The following is an 18,988-nucleotide window of genomic DNA, read 5'->3' as shown; positions in this document are numbered from 1 at the left end:
AGCGAGGGAGGTCCTGTTTGTCTGAAATGGGTGAGGGGCCGAGACTGTGCAGTGAGGAAAGGGCGGAGGCGTTGAGTGCAATGGCAGGGGGTGGGGGGCATATGGGACGGTGCTCGTTTTGGCCTTGGGCTTGGCTTTCTACGTGCAGTGGCCGGGAAAGACTGGCTGAGCAGCTAACGTGCTGGGTTGTTTACGCCGGAGCGGCCGGCTCCATTCATCCCACTGTCACGTTCATGAACTTTCACCCAGAAACGTGCATTTCTCCATTGTGGCTCAGTCCCTGGTGCTGGGGGTGTGAGGGGCGGCCGTGGCTGCCATTGGTCGGTGGGAGGGAACTCCTGCCCCTGGGTAGGGAGATGTTTTAGTGCATGTCCAGGGCGTGGGGGTGCTGGGAACCCGTGGCCGACCATAGGGGGCACCGCTGTGAAAGGCTGCTCTGAAGGTAATACTTGGGCCGGTGTGTTTGTTCCTTTCGCTGGTCCCCGTCACGGGAAAGCGCAACTTCATGAAAGGGACCCAACTCAGGACGCAGCCCAAGCGGAGACCGAGGGAACTTCCGCGGCCGGCAGCAGCGGCGGCGGCGCCAGGGCACCGGACCAGCCGGCTCCAGCCGCAGACCTCGGCGTGAGCGGCGAGCAGACAGCGCTGCCTGCGGAGGGAGGGCGACAGGTGGAGCCACGAACCCGACGCCGCCGCCTTTCCACCGCACGCCCGTTGTATTTCCCAGAACGGTGCACGTTGTTGTTTTTTTCTCCATGGGAACTCCTCCTCGGACCGGAGTTTTGGACACGGTTGCTCCATAAGTTTGGAAAAGTACAGTGGAGTTCGGGGAGATTCCACTGGGCTGTTTGCCTCTGAAGTTCAAGTGCATCCGATGCTGGGCCAATATAGGGAGAAGCAGGACAGCAGTGCGTTCTTGCGACAGCAACTGGACATCTCAACATCGATTGTGTGGTTTTAAAGGACACTGCCGACCAGTAGCAGCATGGCTGATCATCTTCCATTGGGACAGTGCCTGCACTTATCAGATCGGCTATACCTCTAATGGCAGAATACAGACACTTCTTAGCAGGGCTGCTGTACTTCTAATGGGACAGTTCCAGCACTTCTCACCAGAGCTCCTAAACCTCCAATGGGAGAATACAGACACTTCTTAGCAGGGCTGCTGTACTTGTAATGGGACCGCGCCAGCGCTTCTCATCCGAGCTGCTGTACCTCTAATGGGAGAATACAGCCACTTCTTAGCAGAGCTCCTGTACTTCAAATGGGACAGCGCAAGCACTTCTCATCAGAGCTGCTATACCTCTAATGGGAGGATACAGACCCTACTTAGCAGAGCTCATGGGGACAGTGCCAGCACTTCTCATCAGAGCTGCTATACCTCTAGTGGAGAAGTAGAGACACGTCTCAGAAGAGCTGCTATATTTCTAATTGGACAGCACCAGCCTTTCTCAGCGGCCTGCTATACTTTAACTAGGATAGTAGCAGTTCTTTTCAGCAGGGATATATTTCTAACCATTTGGGGCCATCTTGTTACACCTCTGTTTCTTATTTCAAAAAGTTTCGACAGACTGTGATGCCCACTCTATTTGTGCCACCGGGGACGATGGTGCCCACAGCGTCCCCCCAGGTCATATCCACTTCGCCGCCCGTGGACTTTGTGCTGGGCGCTACGGCTTGCTGCCTGGCCTGCATCTTCACCAACCCCTTGGAAGTGGTAAAGACTCGCCTGCAGCTGCAGGGGGAGCTGCGGTCGCCGGGCAGTTACCAGCGTCACTACCGGGGCGTCCTTCAAGCCATTGTGGCGGTTGGCCGGGCGGATGGGTTACGGGGGCTGCAGAAAGGCCTCACAGCGGGACTTCTGTACCAAGGCCTAATGAACGGTGTCCGCTTCTACGTCTACTCCCATGCTGAGGACGTGGGCCTGACTCAACAGCCAGGGGGAAACCTGGCAGCAGGGGCCATTGCTGGAGCGCTGGGTGCATTTGTGGGGAGCCCAGCCTACCTGGTAAGTAACCAAAGGGTATTGAGATATAGCAGTTTTATATGACGATCCAGCCTTTGCTAACTTTGAATATACATCGGCCACAAATGCTCCTTGGCAACTTCAATTGTCCGAAGGGCTAATCTTGTCGATCATAAATCAACTTAGTTCATCAAGAGCACAAGGCCCAGATGGGTTGTCGAACTTCATGTTTAAGACTCACCCAAAACCGTGGGCACATATTTTACACCTTATATTTAAAAACATTCTTCGCACCCGCAAAATACCCTCCTCTTGGAAAACTTCCATCGTAATTCCAATTTTCAAGAAGGGCGATCGCTGCTTACCAGCCAACTATCGTCCGATCGCCCTTCTTGACGCGCTTGGGAAGGTTTTTGCAAAACTTATTCTTTCCAAATTTAATGCCTGGACACTGCATGCAAATTTGCGCGATCCCCATCAAACGGGATTTGTGGCAGGCATGGGGACATCAGTGAATCTATTCTCCATCAATGCAATTAAAATGCAATGTCTCCAGGAAAGACCGTCTGTTTTCTTTGCATTCATTGATCTCCATGCAGCTTTTGACTCTGTTAGCTGTCTACTTCTTTTGGCAAAGCTGCAGAGAGATCAATGCCCTGCAATGCTTGTAGACACAATATATGGTCTTCACTCCGACACATCGATCAAGGTACGATTGACCCTAGATGGCTTGTTGTCCCAACAAATTCCAACTTCAAGAGGACTCAAACAGGGTTGTCTATTAGCATCGGCCATTTTCAATTACTTTATTCAAGACACAAGACATGATTTATCGAAAATTGTTTCAGATTCACCAAAGCTGAACGGCCATCCCATACAAACCCTCTTTTATGCAGATGATCTAGTTCTAATCTCTAGAACACAAGTGGGTTTACAGCGATTATTAAACGCCTTTTCGAACTATACTGTTACCAATGAATTAAAAGTGAATCTCATCAAAACACAAATTGTGGTATTTTGTCCTAAAAGATGTGGCACTTCCTATGTATGGTCTATGAATAATTTTCCGATCATCAGAGTGCCACATTATGATTACCTGGGCATTATGTTTGAGACTGTTAAGCACCCAACAGGTCATCTTTCACGTCTAGAAACAAGACTGACATCACTTAAATCACAGGCCAGCATTTTAATGCATAAATGTGGCAAATTTTCAATATTACCTGCTTGGCATTTTTGGACGGCAGAAATGGTCCCAGCACTATTATATGGGCTAGAAACTTTCCAAGACATTCCATCTCCTCAGTTTACAAAATGGGAGGGGAGATATTGGCGTCGCATTTTGCACTTGCCAAACTGCACTCAGTTGCCTGGATAAGGTACGAGCTAGGATTGATTTCATTACAGGCACTTTTCATCTGGCGCAAATGCGCCTTTTTTTGGAAATGTTTATTGTCTACCACATCGCAAGTCTTATTAAAATCTATTTCATCATACCTGTTTTCAAGCGAGCACCTGTTCATTAAATCATGGTTAATGCCCTGTTATCGTGTGCTAATTGAAGCAGAGGTCTCGTTAGACCTTTTACTTCATAATCCAGATAAAGCGAAACTGAAAATATACTATGCAGACTGGATTGCCACCCGACATGGATGTCTTACATATTGTGATGCCGACGCAAATCGATTTCCCCACAAAATAATTCGCACATTGCCCACATACTTAATACGATGTCCTTCGCCTAGGTATCGGCATTTCATTTTGAAATTGCGCTTTAATTTGTGGGGCACTAAAGATCTGTTGGCAAAAAGAAAACTGTTAAGCCAGTCGGAAAATATTTGTCAATTTTGCGCATTGAGGGACACCTGTGAAACCATGAGGCATCTAATCACAGAATGCTCTGTCCTTCGTCCATTGCGTGAAATACATTTTGCACGACATTGCAACTATTTACAGCTAGCATCCCAGATCTGTCCTGGTCTTTAATATTGGGTTCAGGATATTTGCCACTACAGATTGCTACTGTTAATTTTCTTGTAAGTTTACATCTTGAACCCAAGTGAATTGATTTTTGCTATATTCATTTGGCTTAGGATACTTGCTGATTAATTAACGTTGCTTTTTATGAATTTCTGTAAAATTCTTTTTCTCTTTTGTTCAATTTAAGTTTAATTGTAGATTATAATGTTTTAAATGTCTAAATGTTTATGTATTGTATTTACATTTGAAAGGCTGATTAATTTCAACTAAAATAAATAAAAAAAAATAAAAAAAAGATACATGGGGCAAAAGTGTCTGGGCAACTAACAGGTTCAAACCTCACACCGCCAGAGCAACCCCCAAAAGTACTGGGTGTAGGGGGGCCTGCTGGCAGAGCATCAGGAACGTCAGGAGCTGGAGGTAGATCTGTCTTCGGCTGGGGCTTTGGAACAGCCTCCCAGCCACCTTGAAACTTTAGGAGAACCATCTATGGTTCCGGAAGCTCCTAAAGACCTTCCTCTTCGCTTCTGCCTTTGCCCCGCTTCTCCCCTGCTGATCTGCCCTCTCCCTCTGCACTGTGCACCTGGCCACCCTCTGTCCTTCGGGCTCAGGTACCTGCTCCCCCTGCCATCCTCCGGGCCACCCCTTGCACTGGGGCCTGTATCTGTACCCATAAAGTTCCCCACCCACTTTTCTTCTGCACTTATCTGATACACACTATCTGACTAACCTAGCACCTTTGCCTCTCACAGGCTGCACTACAACCGCTAACATCCTATTTAATTATTTATTTACTTCTATTTATTTTGTTCTCTCCTAAGCTTTGCACTTACCCCTTTTCAATGTCACTGGGCCTAGTAAGATGGTTGTTTTTGCTTCTCCCTTGTTCCCCTCCCTTCGCCTGGTCGCCCTCTGAAACACCTGTGTATGAGGTACGAGCGCGATATAAATAAAATATCATATCAATTCCGCAAGGCACAAGACCAATCCACCAAAACCCTCTTACAGGGTATCTGATCATTGCATCAAATGAAATAGCATCGAATGCCATACCAGAGAAAAAAAAAGCATTGAATGCTTTTTTTTAAAGGTAAAGGGTTTAGTTTAATTAAAATGGGTTTTAATAGTTAAAAATGGGGCTTGGGGGGAACCCCCCATTAAAAAAAAAAGTGGAAAAAAAATGCATTCAATGCTTTTTTTCCCGATGCTTTTTTTCTCTGGTATGGCATTCAATGCAATGACTATAAACCCTCTACCGCACTGCTGCGATGATGTCTGGGAGACTATTGCTACAAACCTCATATCACAAAGCTGGGCGCTTGGTGTCAACCTAACACAGGACAGTGCCAGAAGACTACTGAGCCCTACCACCCCACTGCACAGTTGCTACAGGGCCCTCAAGACTCTGAAGGCCACCCCCACCCCCCATAGTACAATCAGGGCAGGTAGCTCCTCGAGGAAAGGCCACCTTACGGTTCCAGTCCTGGGCTTTCATTTTCCACATCATTGTATTAACTAGCACACAATATAATTGCCTCTGTTGCATTGAAACAAGACTACAACACTCAGAATGCATTAGGTTTGTAAATTAAAGACTAGGGCTGGAATGTAGCGCTTCACTTGGCAGGCCCTCATCTGGTGAAGTACTTTTGAGGCAACACCACTTTACAATGCAAAAAAAGTCAGGGGCTTGATGACAATTCTACTAACACCAAGCAGCTCCCCACCCCCTTCTCGCCAGCACTGCACAAAGTGGCTGTGGGCCTGTTGAGGTCAACTCCAAGTATAGAGACCCCAACTCCTTCAGCTTTCGTTGCACCTTCCAAGAGACCCCAATACTGCCCGCCCTGCATTCCTACACCCACACTCCAGCCCTGCCAGCCGGCCCTGCAGCATTTAAGCCGCTAGTGGCCTATACAGAGGCGTAGCCAGGATTCTAAGTGGTGCCTGAAGCTAATGTGGTTGGGCCCACCGCAGGGATATTAACATCTGTAAATGCCCACACAGCGCTGCTGCGTGGGCATTTACATATTGTGGGTGGGACTTGCACACTCCTGCACCCTACCCTGTCTATGCCTCTGGGCCTATAGCTCTGATAAAATGATGAAATTAAATGTATAATTTTATTGAATGTTAAGGTAGTATTTTTTTACGTTTTCTGCTGAAACTATTTTATGAGCAATAAGGGCATACTGACTGATAGGCCTATTGCCCCGACAATATACTTCTAGAGGACATTCACACAGCTCGAGTCCTACATCTACACTTAAATCCAGTTAATTGAACTGGACAGAATATCAATGTATTGTTTACAAATATTGTTTTATCGGTCTATGTCCTGCTCTGAAAATCAATTTTGAAAATTACATTTTATGCATTAAAATAATTGGGCGAAAAGCCAAATTGTTTATACTTCGACCTAGAGCAATGTTTTTTCTTCGTGTAGGGTCAATGTTATGAGTGTACATACGTTCAGTCACCCGGATCATTTTGTTGTGTAGTTGCTAACACAGAGGAAGACACTCACACTTCCTACAGCTCTGAAAGTACACTTCTGTTGCCTTTTCGATCAGACAGCACTTTCCTAGAGGAAGCTTGCAATGCTGGGGTTCCTCTAGCCCTGTTAGGGCACGGCGCTGCTACTGTGTTCAGTGGCCTTGGCAGGGCACTGCAGGGGGAGCTCAAACCCTTGCTGTCCTGTAGCCATGCCAGAGCACTGCTGCCAGAGGCCCACACTGCTAGACTCCTGCGGCATGCGCGGGGCCTACTGCAATACCATAGACCTGGCAGGGTACTGTTGGGGGAGCCCCACACTGCTGTTGCCCTTTATACCTGACCAGGCACTGCCGGCAATGCTAGAAGAGGCACACACTGAACTGGCATGGGGCATCTGGGCTCTATACCACAGAGAGTGCATTACTGTAGGAATGCTCACACTGCCAGAGCACTTACAGCAGAGATGGAAGTGTAATATAAATCATTGGTACGCCGTACCACTAGATCTTTTAATTAGCGTACCTTTAGCTCAGAGGCTCAAGAGACACACCCTGGACGCTTTTTCTTTCTCCTGAGCTAAATATAGACTGGGCTAAGGCCGGACATTCAAGCACAGCCAGTTTCCCAAGTCACAGCCAGGCGGACACATACACACGCAGCCTCCATGGCTCTGCGGGTCGTTAAGGTGCTCAGGTTGCAAACCCATTTCTTTGTCAGTGGCAGAGCCTTTCAAATGCATACTGGCACATTCCCAACTCAAAGAGTTTGCAAAGCAACTGTTACCCTGCAAATCTGTGCTAGATAAAGTGAGCAACACAAAGCACCCATTTAATGATTTGTTCATATCTTGATATGCAAAACAATAAAGTTGCTTGAAGTCACTAATCAAATGTTTTCAACATCATGAATAAGAGCTTGCTGGAAGTTTGTGACAAAGATTCTGCAGGTCTACCTTTATTACACAACTTCTGGTATTACATGTCGTAAATCACCGAAAGCACTGTGGGGTTAAATTTATATTTTTTTAGGTTGGCATTATCTTGCATTCTGGCACTTCTAGTTTACCATTCAGGGAATCAAAATTAAAGCCCCAATGATTTTCTTTTGCCTTAACATGTTGCTATAAGGATTTACGTGCTGTCATGCGGCTTCATTATGCAATGTCTTTTTTGTAAGTAAACTCTATAAGACATTATTACTGTAGACCTTTAATCCAACTATTTGAGCCAAAGTTTGTGTTCATGGTCACCCCCCACGCTTGACACAGAGGCGTAGACAGGGTAGGGCCGGAGGGGCAAGGCACCCCAAAATCTGTAAATGCCCACTGAGCAGCGCTGTTTGTGCATTTACAGATGTTAATGCCCCTGCGACGGGCCCAACTACATTAGCTTCAGGCCCCACATGTTAGACATGCCTGGCTACGCATCTGACTTGACATCCCCCAACCCCCTGCACCGCCCCGCTTTCCTAGCCATCTGTCCGACCATCCCACTCCCTCCTTTTTGGATGCAGCAAGAGTACCACTATTTCCTTTTTTCCACTCCCCCCCCCGATTTACAGTGTGTTACCGGGTGGAAGGTCACACTTCTGGGCTGCAATAGTGAGGGCACGGATGGCACTGATACTGCATTTGTGTAAGGATGCTCACTTGGTTAGAGCCCCCATAGCATTGGCAGCATTATTCCTGGAGAAGCTCACACTTCTGGGGTCCATTAGTGCTGACAGTGGAGGAGGCTGGCATGTCTAGGCTCCAATAGCCCTGGTAGGGCACTGCTGGTGCCCTGTAGAAATGACTGTGTATTTCTTGGAAAAGCGTACACTGTTGTGGTCCTGCTGTCCCAGCAGGGCACTGCTGGAGGATGCCCGCCCCGCACTGTTGCTTGTATATCAAGTGAGCTGTGCATGCAATTTTACAGTACATTTTAATTAAGAATGAATAACTACTGTCAAACCTCTTGTTATTTGTCTTATGAGTCATTATGACTTTATCATTGTATGCAAAATGTAAAAAAAACTGCATCTTCACAAAAAGAGTGAACTGATTTTTGTATGTTTCAAACAAACAACATGAAGATGGACTTTTTTAAACTTAGTTTTTCAGTTAAATTTCTGCTGCCTACGAAAAAGGTAAAGAATGGGAACAAAACAGCCCCCCTGTGGCATTTCAGCTTTGAGATGCTCATGTAGCCAAAAGTGCTTATTTTATTTTTTTGTTATTTGATTGAATTGATTTACAATTTTTACAAAGAAAAAGAGTAACAGTCCATTGTTGTTCTCTTGTTACTTGATATGTTCTGTCCTTCCACTCGGTCTCATCCCGATGTCCTCGTCACACGTCGTATGTTCGATTTCCCAGTTAATGGTTCATTATTTCCATGGCTCGCTTCCTACTGTTGAGGGAGAATTTTTAGAAAGAAGGAAGCCACTGCTATCATCTTTTATCTCCATTCATCAGTCGTGTCCGCCAACCTTCTTCGTCATAAGCCCGCAGTTTGGAGAAGTCATGACTCAGATAGGTCTTCCTATCTTTAATAAGGTCTGGGCAATAGAGTAATAGGTGCTTCAGGGTTTCAACCTGACCTGTTGTTTCAGTGTTGCAACATTTCTTTTGGTTGGACCTTCCCCTGATTGCAATGATCTCGTTTGTCTGAAGTCAATTCATGCGCACCCTCAAAAAAGTGTTTTGGTGCGCTCTGCTGGGACATTTTTCAAATACTCTGGAAGCTGGTTTAGTTTTTTTAGTGTTCATAGGTAAATTGGATGTGCTTATGTCACATCAACAGTATGTACTGAATCTTTCACATATGGCTCTCATTCAGCCTCTTGCTGTGTTGTCAGAGGCTTGACCTCAAACTTATCTAGCAAGGGAATAGCCTCTAAGAGGTTTGTCATCAACCTGTAGTAGCAGTAAGTGAAGACACAGTCACTCTTAGGGTTGGCATCAGCCTCTGCATTTCTTGCCTGGTGCACAGTCTCTGAGGTTCGGCCTCATCCTTTATGTTAGGGAGAATTCTCATTTAGGGCTAATTTCTCTCACCTAGCGAGTCCCTCAGCAGCTTTGCTGGATTTCTGGGGTTTGTTTTTTCCACCTGCTAAGAGTGTGAGCCTTTTTTTCTAAACTCTTACATGTGTTTTGACATGTGTATTTCTACTTTTTGTGTGATCTTGGGCTCTGGAGCCACACCACTCCAAGACCCACACTTTTTTTGTGTTACACAGCACCTTCAGTGCAGTGACACAGGGTTGTCTTTTGAGACTTCCCACTGACTCCGTTTTTCTGGGGCTGACTACTGTCCCCCAGAAACCTAAAGTTGCCATTAACTTTATAGTCACTTTAAACTACAGACCCAGTACACACCATCTTACATGAAGTATTGGAAAGGGTTAATTCCTACCCCTTTTTGTCTGTGCCTCTTGGAGCTTTGTTTTGCTCTCTTAACATACAGACTTGACTGGAGGCAGTGGAATCTACCCTAACTTATCTAACGCGACTATGGTATATAAACGTGGTATTGTTTTTGGCTATTGTATTAGTCTCAAACATAAACCTGCTTGACCAAATACTTTTTATTTTGGCTCCGGTCGGGTTTAGTTGCCATTTCTTTTTGTTAAAGTCCTTATTTGTGTTTTTCTTTTCGCGCAAAAACCATGTTTGCCTTCTTTGTTCGCCGTCCTTTGGTGGGCTTCTGTCCAGAAGCCCTCCTTTGGCTTCCGGGTGTCTAGGTGGGCTGAATGTGAGGGAGGGGTTGAGTCACCCCCTGCACAGGGTCTCCTTGGAGACCCAAGTCGCACTTTGTGTCGATTGGCTGAGGGGGTTGTCCGGGCTGGACAACCCCCCTGCTGAGTGATTGACAGCCATGCTGTGTGAATGGGGGATTTTGGCATAAAAGGCAGGTCTCTTGGGCTGGAAGTCAGAGTCGCCACTGGAACTGCAAGAACCAAAGAGAAGTGGAGAAAAAGATGGCTGCTGCAACTCCTGAGTCCCAGTGAAGCCCTGCTGCAGTCCTGAGCTACCTACCCTTCATCGACAGAGAAGATCCAGTCCGTAGTCTTCTTCCCTTGAGCCTGGTGGGATCAACCAGCTCACCTCCAACAGCCAGAGGATCCTCTTCTTGGTCGAAATTGCTGCGCACAGCTGTAGTGGTCCGGATAGCCATTTGAAGAGCCTCTCCTGTTTTAAAGGAGCGCACCTTTATTCACTGTTGCTTCGCTGCTGCTGGCTTCATCCCTGGGTAGTGAAGATCGCTCCAGACGTCCTCCTTCTTGTCCCCACGACTGAAGCTCCAGGAACCGTGAGTCTGCAGGAACTACCAGGAACAACTGCCGTGGCACCAGCTTTCTTCAACGAATAAGGTACTGTGTCCGACTTCAAGGAATTGGGGTGAACCCTTCTTACTCACCAAAGGCTTGTCCTTTTCTTCCTTTCCTCTTATAACTTTTGCTTCCCTTTGTGACAATATTTAAGTACTCCTGGCAATCTCGAAACGTGAACTGTTCTAACCGTGTGATCTGCGGCAACAGTACCCCTGTTACATTTGACACTGACACAGACCTATTGACTTTTATCTACTTGTTAGAAAGTGTCCTCTGATTCTATTTGCCTTGACAAATGTATTGCCTATGATTTTTATCCTTAATTCTCTTGTCAATTCATGTGCTGAGTGTGTTTGACTTCGGTTACATTTCTTCCTGCGGGTACGCTTATCTTTCGTAAGACCGAACTGTCATTACTGTCAAAAAGTGATTGCGTATGAACCCCGGTAACGTCTTTGTTTCACAACACCTGTCTGTCAAATCATAATGTACTTACCCTGAATTATTCTGCACAAGGGGAATTGGTTGTGTGTAGTATATTTGAAGTGTGGTTTTATTTTAATAGAAGTGAAGTGTTTTGTGAACAGATGGTTTAAAAATAAATGTACTTCTATTTTATTTTAACCAGAAACCTTGTGTCAGTGTTTGCTTGAGTCACAGTAATTGTAGTCCTGTGTGTAATCTCTACTACTGCTCATTTGCTCTTGAGATAAGTCTGGCTGCTCAGCCATTGCTACCACTCTTTCTGTGTAGTACAGGCTTGTACCAAAGTTGAAATTGTATTACCACTTGTAGTCTTAATTGTGTGCTGTGGTCCCTAAGGGCACTGTATATGATTCTAGCACTTTACACTCCTTCTTATGATTCATGGTCTCTCCGAGGCTTAGCATCAACCTCCAGTAGCAGTAAGAGACAACACAGTCTCACTTCTTGTCATGAGTCAGTCTCTTTGTGGCTTTGCATCAACCCCTACTTTCCTTGCATGAATTAACAGTCTCTCAGAGGTTTGGCATCCACCTCTACTCTCCTGGTCATGATTCACAGTCTCTCAGAGGCTTGGCATCAAACTTTTCTTCCCTTTTCAGGATTCACAGTCTCTCAGAAGCAACCCCAGCTTCTTATTTTTCTGCCCGCTACTGGGAGTCAAAGGGTATATGCCAGCCTCTCAGTAGGCTGTTAAGTACAGTGAGTCAGAAGCTATATCCATTAGCCTCTCGGCATGTAGTCAGACACAAGGAGTCAGAGGTTATTTCATCAACCTGTCAGCAGGTAGCCGGGTACCTGGAATCATGTGTTATTTTCCTCAGCCTCTCACAGTTCAGCCAGGTACAGGGATTCAGAGGCTACTTCCCTCAGTGTCAAGCATTTAGGCAGGTACAAGGATTCAGAGCCCATTTCCATTAGCCTCTCATAAGGTAGGCAGATGGAGGGAGTTGCAGGTTGTGTCCTACCACCTCTCAGTTTGTAGCAGGGCACAGGGCATCCAAGGCTCTTTCCACCAGTGTGTAGCCAGATACCAGTAGTTAGAGGCTATCTCCCTCAGCCTCTCAGCATGTAACCAGGTACGATTTGTCAGAAGTTAGTTCCATCATCCTCTCCGTGTACAGCTAGATACGGAGAGTCAGAGCATAGTTCCATTGGCCTCTCAGCAACTAGCCAGATGCAGAGAGTGAGAGACGATTTCCCAGGCCATCTCGGCATGTAGTCAGGTACAGGGAGCCAAAGGCTATTTCTTGATTTATTTCTTTATTTTCATTTATTTTTGGCGCAACCAGGGGGGCCTGGAGGCATAGGGGCACCAGAGGCAAGAGTCCCAAACACAGATGGCCAAGACAAAGACAGACAGCCCTATGGTATCAATTAAAAGGGAGCATGCTAACCAAATAGGTGAGTTTTCATTTTGTTCTTAAAAATGTCAAGTGACTTGCAACTTCTAAGATCCAAGGTCATAGCATTGCAACTTTTTGGTGCAGCTACCCAAAAGGCACATCTATTGATGAAGACTAGATTGGCAGTTGGAACTTCCAATAATTGAAGGCCATTGGATCTCAAGTTCCGGGTTATTCTCTTCTCATTCAAGTTATCTGCCACATAGGCAGGGAATTGTTCAACTAAGCATTTAAAAGGGATTGTAAGCAGGCGAAATTCAATTCTTGCTCCCATTGGTAACCAATGCAGACTTCTTCTGGCATCAGAATCATGATCACATTTCTTGAAGCCTGGAATAGCCCGAACTGTACTATTCTTTAGCATTTGAAATCTAGATAATTCTTTTCTCCCAATACCTACCAAGAGACTTCCACAATAATCAATATTGGAGCCAATAATAGCTCTTGCCACTGTTTCACAACTTTTTTGGGAAGGGTAGGGGTGACTGTGGGGAAAGGTAGGGGCGACTGTGGGGCAGTAGTCTAATGTAGTAGGCCGAAGTGGATACAAGGCTATTTATCTGGGCATCCATGGAAAGTGATTGATCAAAAGTGACCCCCAAAGTCTTTATTTTGTCTTTAGTCTTGATTATGCAATCTCCAATTGGGAATTGTAGGTAGTCTGTGCTAAGGTTTTTAAGTCTACGGCTGGAACCTATAACCATTAGTTCTATTTTACTGCAGGTAAGTGCCAAGCCATTCATACACATCCATTCATGAATCAGATTGTAGATCTTATCAATCATTTTCACATCTTCTAGATAATCTCCGGTCAGAGTGATGAGACACTGGGTGTCATCTGCATAGTTAGAAAAACAGATCTGATTCTTTTCTGGTAGAGTGAAAAGTGGGGTTGTAAAGATGTTCTACAGGATTGGCGATAAACGGGCCCCCTGCGGGACCCTGTAGTTCAGAGGGACTGGTGCAGCTTCTGCAGTAGTACTGCAGATTCTAATGGTTCTTTTTCCTAAAAGAGATACCATCCAGCTTGATCACTAAAGTTAGAAATTTCCCGTAGTGTTTGGAGAAGAAGAGCGTGATCCACTAAATCGAAGGTAGCGGACAGATCCAGCAACATTAGCAGCATAGCCTGTCCATCGTCAATCCTTCTCAGCATATCGGATTTTAAATCCAGGAGTGCAGATTCGGTACTGTAGCCCGGACGAAGCTGCATTGATATTTATTCAAAATAGCATTATTCGCAAGATGGGCTAATACTCGTTCATATGCAAGTTTATCCAGGATTTGAAGTAGAAATGGGGCATTTGTAATGGGTCTATGGTTAGTGGGAATTGATGGATTAAGAGCTCGTTTTTTTAAGAGCGGTGTTACCCATGCATGTTGCAAGTGAGCACACCCTTTTGTAATCAATCGAGTACAACCTTCTTTAAGAGATGCATTAATAATTCTTGTTAAAGAGCTTAGGTGGGATCCGAGCATGCTTTGATTGCCGTGGCAGGAATGGTGACGCCTTTGCATGGGGTAGGTTTGAGTTTGGTCAGAATTAGTCTGAGCTCAGTTTCTGAGATGTATCTGAAATTAAATATAGGGGTCTCTCAGGATACATCAATCTGGACATTGTGTGTGGGACCTAAATCGGAGAAAAGGTAAAGTTGCCTTTTCTGACAATTTTTCTTTATCAATGGTGCATTTGATTTTTTCCAGCTTCTCTGTCATACTAACACACCAGTCCACATCTCTAATGGTAATATCCTCCTGGATGATGTTCGGTTTCTCAGGTTCTTTGAGGATTCTAAAAATCTCCTTGGATTTGTGTTGGGCCTTATCAATTCTAGAATTGTAGATGTTTTTTGGCAGTAATGGTTGCTATTTTATAGTTCTTAGCTGACATTGTACATCTTTGTATGCCATAAACATCATGGCAGGATTTCCATTGGTAGAAACCTTTCCTTCTTTGGACCCTAAGGATTTTGAGTTCTTCAGTGAAGCATGCATTAGTTGGTTTGTTAGTAACCTTCCTGGTTTTTACGGGGGCCAGAAGATTGGTTACCTTATCCAGCGAGCCCAGGAGAATATTAGTCACCTCCTCAGTTGAATCCAACCGTGAGATGTGATCGTTGGTTGGTGTCATTAGCTCCTTGATTTTATCAGGTTTCAATCACTTAAGATTCCTGGAGGTTGCCCATCTTTGATTAATGATCCTATTTCTAATTGGGGGATGTGAAATAGTAGTGAATTCGATAAAAAGGTGGTCCAACCAGGGACACAGGAGCTGTTCGGTTTTGTCATAGAGACATTGTAAGAGGCCCCCCAATCATTCCGCATGTAGCAAGGTGCAGGGAGCAAGAGGCTATTTCGACCATTCATTCTGCATGTTGCAAGGAGAACGGAGCCAGAGGCTAGTTCCACCATTCATTCCCCATGCAGCAAGATGCAGGGAGCCAGAGGCTAGTTCCACCATTCATTCAGCGTGCAGCAAGGAGCAGGGAGCCAAAGGATATTTCCACCATTCATTCCGCATGCAGCAAGGTGCAGGGAACCAAAGGTCATTCCCACCATTCATTCCGCATGCAGCAAGGTGCAGGGAGCCAGAGGCTATTTCCACCATTCAGTCCGCGTGAAGCAAGGTGCAGGGAGCCAGAGGCTAGTTCCACCATTCATTCAGCGTGCAGCAAGGTGCAGGGAACCAAAGGTCATTTCCACCATTCATTCCGCATGCAGCAAGGTGCAGGGAGCCAGAGGCTATTTCCACCATTCAGTCCGCGTGAAGCAAGGTGCAGGGAGCCAGAGGCTAGTTCCACCATTCATTCAGCGTGCAGCAAGGTGCAGGGAACCAAAGGTCATTTCCACCATTCATTCCGCATGCAGCAAGGTGCAGGGAGCCAGAGGCTATTTCCACCATTCAGTCCGCGTGAAGCAAGGTGCAGGGAGCCAGAGGCTAGTTCCACCATTCATTCAGCGTGCAGCAAGGTGCAGGGAACCAAAGGTCATTTCCACCATTCATTCCGCATGCAGCAAGGTGCAGGGAGCCAGAGGCTATTTCCACCATTCATTCAGCGTGCAGCAAGGTGCAGGGAACCAAAGGTCATTTCCACCATTCATTCCGCATGCAGCAAGGTGCAGGGAGCAAGAGGCTATTTCGACCATTCATTCTGCATGTTGCAAGGAGAACGGAGCCAGAGGCTAGTTCCACCATTCATTCCCCATGCAGCAAGATGCAGGGAGCCAGAGGCTAGTTCCACCATTCATTCAGCGTGCAGCAAGGAGCAGGGAGCCAAAGGATATTTCCACCATTCATTCCGCATGCAGCAAGGTGCAGGGAACCAAAGGTCATTCCCACCATTCATTCCGCATGCAGCAAGGTGCAGGGAGCCAGAGGCTATTTCCACCATTCATTCCGCATGCAGCAAGGTGCAGGGAGCCAGAGGCTATTTCCACCATTCAGTCCGCGTCAAGCAAGGTGCAGGGAGCCAGAGGATGATACCACCATTCGTTCAGCGTGCAGCAAGGTGCAGGGAACCAAAGGTCATTCCCACCATTCATTCCGCATGCAGCAAGGTGCAGGGAGCCAGAGGCTATTTCCACCTGCTTTCTTCCACCTCCAAAGTGCAGTCGGGTACCTTGAATCTGATGCTTTTGCCATCAGTCTCTCAGCAGACAGCCAGATACAGGGACTCAAAAGTTACTCCACCCAGAATATCAGCGTGCAGCCAGGTTCAGGGAGCCAAAGACTACTTCCATCTGCCTCTCAGCATGTAGCCAGGTGCAGGGTGTCAGTGTCCATGTCCCTCATCATGTCGCCAGGTACACGGAGACTGACGTTATTTGCTAGCGCCTCTCGGCATGCAGCCAGGTACAAGGAGTGAGGGGCTATTTACATCTGCCTTTAAGCATGTAGTCAGCTGCCGAGAGTCCGAAGTTTTTCAGCATGCAGCCAGTTACAGGGCGTCCCAGGATATTTCCCTCATCCTCACAGCCTGCTATCCGCTACAGTGAACCAGTGAATATTTCCTATGCGACTGTGTTTTCGGCCCTGTTACTTAACAGGGGAAACCCAGGTGATATAAATCGGGGCTGCCATTTTGGATTATCTGGTCCTCAAGGTTAATGTGGTGGCATCCTGTTTCTCCTCCACTCCAGGTCTTGGCCTCCCAGTAGCTTGCCTGCTGCGCTTTAAGTGGCCTGCAACTCCAGCCGGTGCTCATAGAGGGAAGCGTGGCCTGGCAGGGGGCCAGTGCCGCAACTGAAGCCAGGCAACGCTTACCTGGCCTGAATGCTGCCTGTTAGGCTACGTCCCGTTGGAGCCCCCGGCTGCCAGCATTCATGTCAGGTAAGTGTTGCCTTGGCTTTTGTTTGTGTATCCCGACCCCCTGCCAGGCACACCTTTCATTAGAGATGCTGGTATTATCACGCCTGCATCTCTGGTGGGCTGGGTTTAGCAAGGGACTTTAATGAGCGCTGGCAGAGCCCGTCTCAGACAAAACGTTCAGCCCTGACCAGCCCCGGCCCACTTAAAGCGCCGCTTGCCAGTACTCCTTGTGTGGCCCCGTGATGGGTCGCTGACTTAGCCTTGCAGACACTGCATCAGGTCTCTGTAGGCGGGATTTGGGTCACCTGTCTTGTATGGTTCATCGTAAGCAGGGCGATTTGTCTCGCCTAACTTTAAATTTTAACCTAATCGGCGACCACCACTGGCAAGCTGTGTGCACACAGCGAGGGAAGACACCTGCTGGAACATAATTTAGATACACACTTCACCACACTCTCCCCAGCCACTACACAGCACCACGCATGAGTAATGCATTGACACCTGTGGAAATGATCCAGAGTAACAAAGTGGGCTCATAACTTTAAACCCGTAAACTTCATACACCCGGATACCTTGAAGCATTCTAGGACACCGCGCCCCACACGACTTCCCCTATCTCCCCACTAATCCTCGCTGCTCCTCTTCTTGCAGGTCCCACCACCAAGCGGCTGCACACATCAAATGCCAGCAGTTGTGCTGTGCAAGACCCAGTTATATCACCTTATGTTACAACGTCGGTGACACAGACATTAACACTTATTAGGAGGACTTGGCAATGAGTTTGGCCACTCCCCCTGTGTGTTCCCAAGTCACTTCTGTGGCTGCTGCATTCCTCTGCATTGTCTGTGCACTGCTCTAAATAAGTCAGTGTGTTAAAAAAAACGATAATTGCATGGCCATTGTGAGACCCTTCTGGGGGTGCGAAGATTGTCCAACTCTGCAGTACTTAGGCGGCACGGGAGGTGTGGAAGATTGAAGGGAGATCAAAGAGTGGGGAGGGACACGCTACCCTTAACCCCTCTTTGTTTGCAGTTAGCATACTCCTCAGTGAAATCTCAACACTGACAGCCTGCTTCCACCCATCTCATGCGCCATGACTGCTGCCCTGCGGTCCTGCTGTGTCCCCATGGCTATGCATGCCTGTGTACCCTGAACAAACCGTGCCCTTCCTAATCAGCGCACTCTGTTCCGATTGTTACAGGTGAAGACCCATCTCCAGGCCCAGACCGTGGCTGCCATCGCTGTGGGACATCAGCATAACCATCAGGTGAGTGAGCGCTCACTGATCTACTCACTCATCCTCTTAGCTGCCGAGGAGACTCTCCTGCAAGTCAAGTATCTGTACATTAACCTTACTGGCTCACTCACTCTTGCCTAGTCGCTTTCACTCATGCCCACGCTCACTCACCAACTCGTGACCTCTGATCTGTTGACACTGACCCATCCGAAGCGAAGGCTTGATGGGAGGCCAGCCTGCAGGCCATGTCTTAGCAATGCTACAGAAGAAATGCACATTTCTGCCAATATTGTACAGTTTACCAATGATTCCAGTCTCCTCCTCATTCGTTCCCTTATTAGAGTACCATGACTTGCCTAGAGTACATAATGTTAATATTAAAGTTATCTGTACCGCGCGCCGTCACCGGAGGAAATGGTCCCCAGGCGCTCAGGCAAATCTGCAAACAAGAAGGTGGGAATGGGTTAGTCGGGTGAATAGGGAATAGGAAAGTCAGAAAGTGATGTGCTGTTGACAGCTTCAGTTCGCTTTTCACCGTGCCCTGAGCTTTGGTGTGAATATCGGACCGATGTGAGACGTGCTGTTGCTGCAGTTTATGCGTTGCTGCAGTGTGGTGAAGTGCGCGCGGTTTGCTGAGCGAGAAGATGGTTGTGTGGATTTTCGTGTGAGTTAGGTATGCAAAGATTTGAGCATAGAGGTAATGGGATATATGACTCTTAGTCCTTGTAATTCTTGTGTCCGCTTGTCCAATAGGTAGGCATATTTTTCATTTTTCTTTCCTGTCCATCTAATTGTTA

The 18,988-nt window shown here is 46.9% G+C and overlaps 1 protein-coding gene across 1 annotated transcript in view; it reads left to right on the top strand.

Annotated features, from left to right (window-relative positions):
* Positions 1–1,443: 1,443 nt before the first annotated feature.
* The window catches only part of SLC25A34 (solute carrier family 25 member 34), a 183,808-nt gene continuing 166,263 nt past the window's right edge, over positions 1,444–18,988 (top strand). Inside the window, exons 1-2 of the mRNA XM_069610319.1 lie at positions 1,444–2,008; positions 18,156–18,221. Of these exons, the coding sequence (XP_069466420.1) occupies positions 1,577–2,008; positions 18,156–18,221 (498 nt within the window). The 5' untranslated portion in view covers positions 1,444–1,576. The remainder of the gene's footprint in view (positions 2,009–18,155; positions 18,222–18,988) is intronic.

Source organism: Ambystoma mexicanum, chromosome 8 (assembly GCF_040938575.1).
Source record: "Ambystoma mexicanum isolate Mex_15411 chromosome 8, UKY_AmexF1_1, whole genome shotgun sequence".
Classification (NCBI taxonomy): Eukaryota; Metazoa; Chordata; class Amphibia; order Caudata; family Ambystomatidae; genus Ambystoma; species Ambystoma mexicanum.
This window is presented reverse-complemented; position numbering and strand designations above follow the sequence as displayed.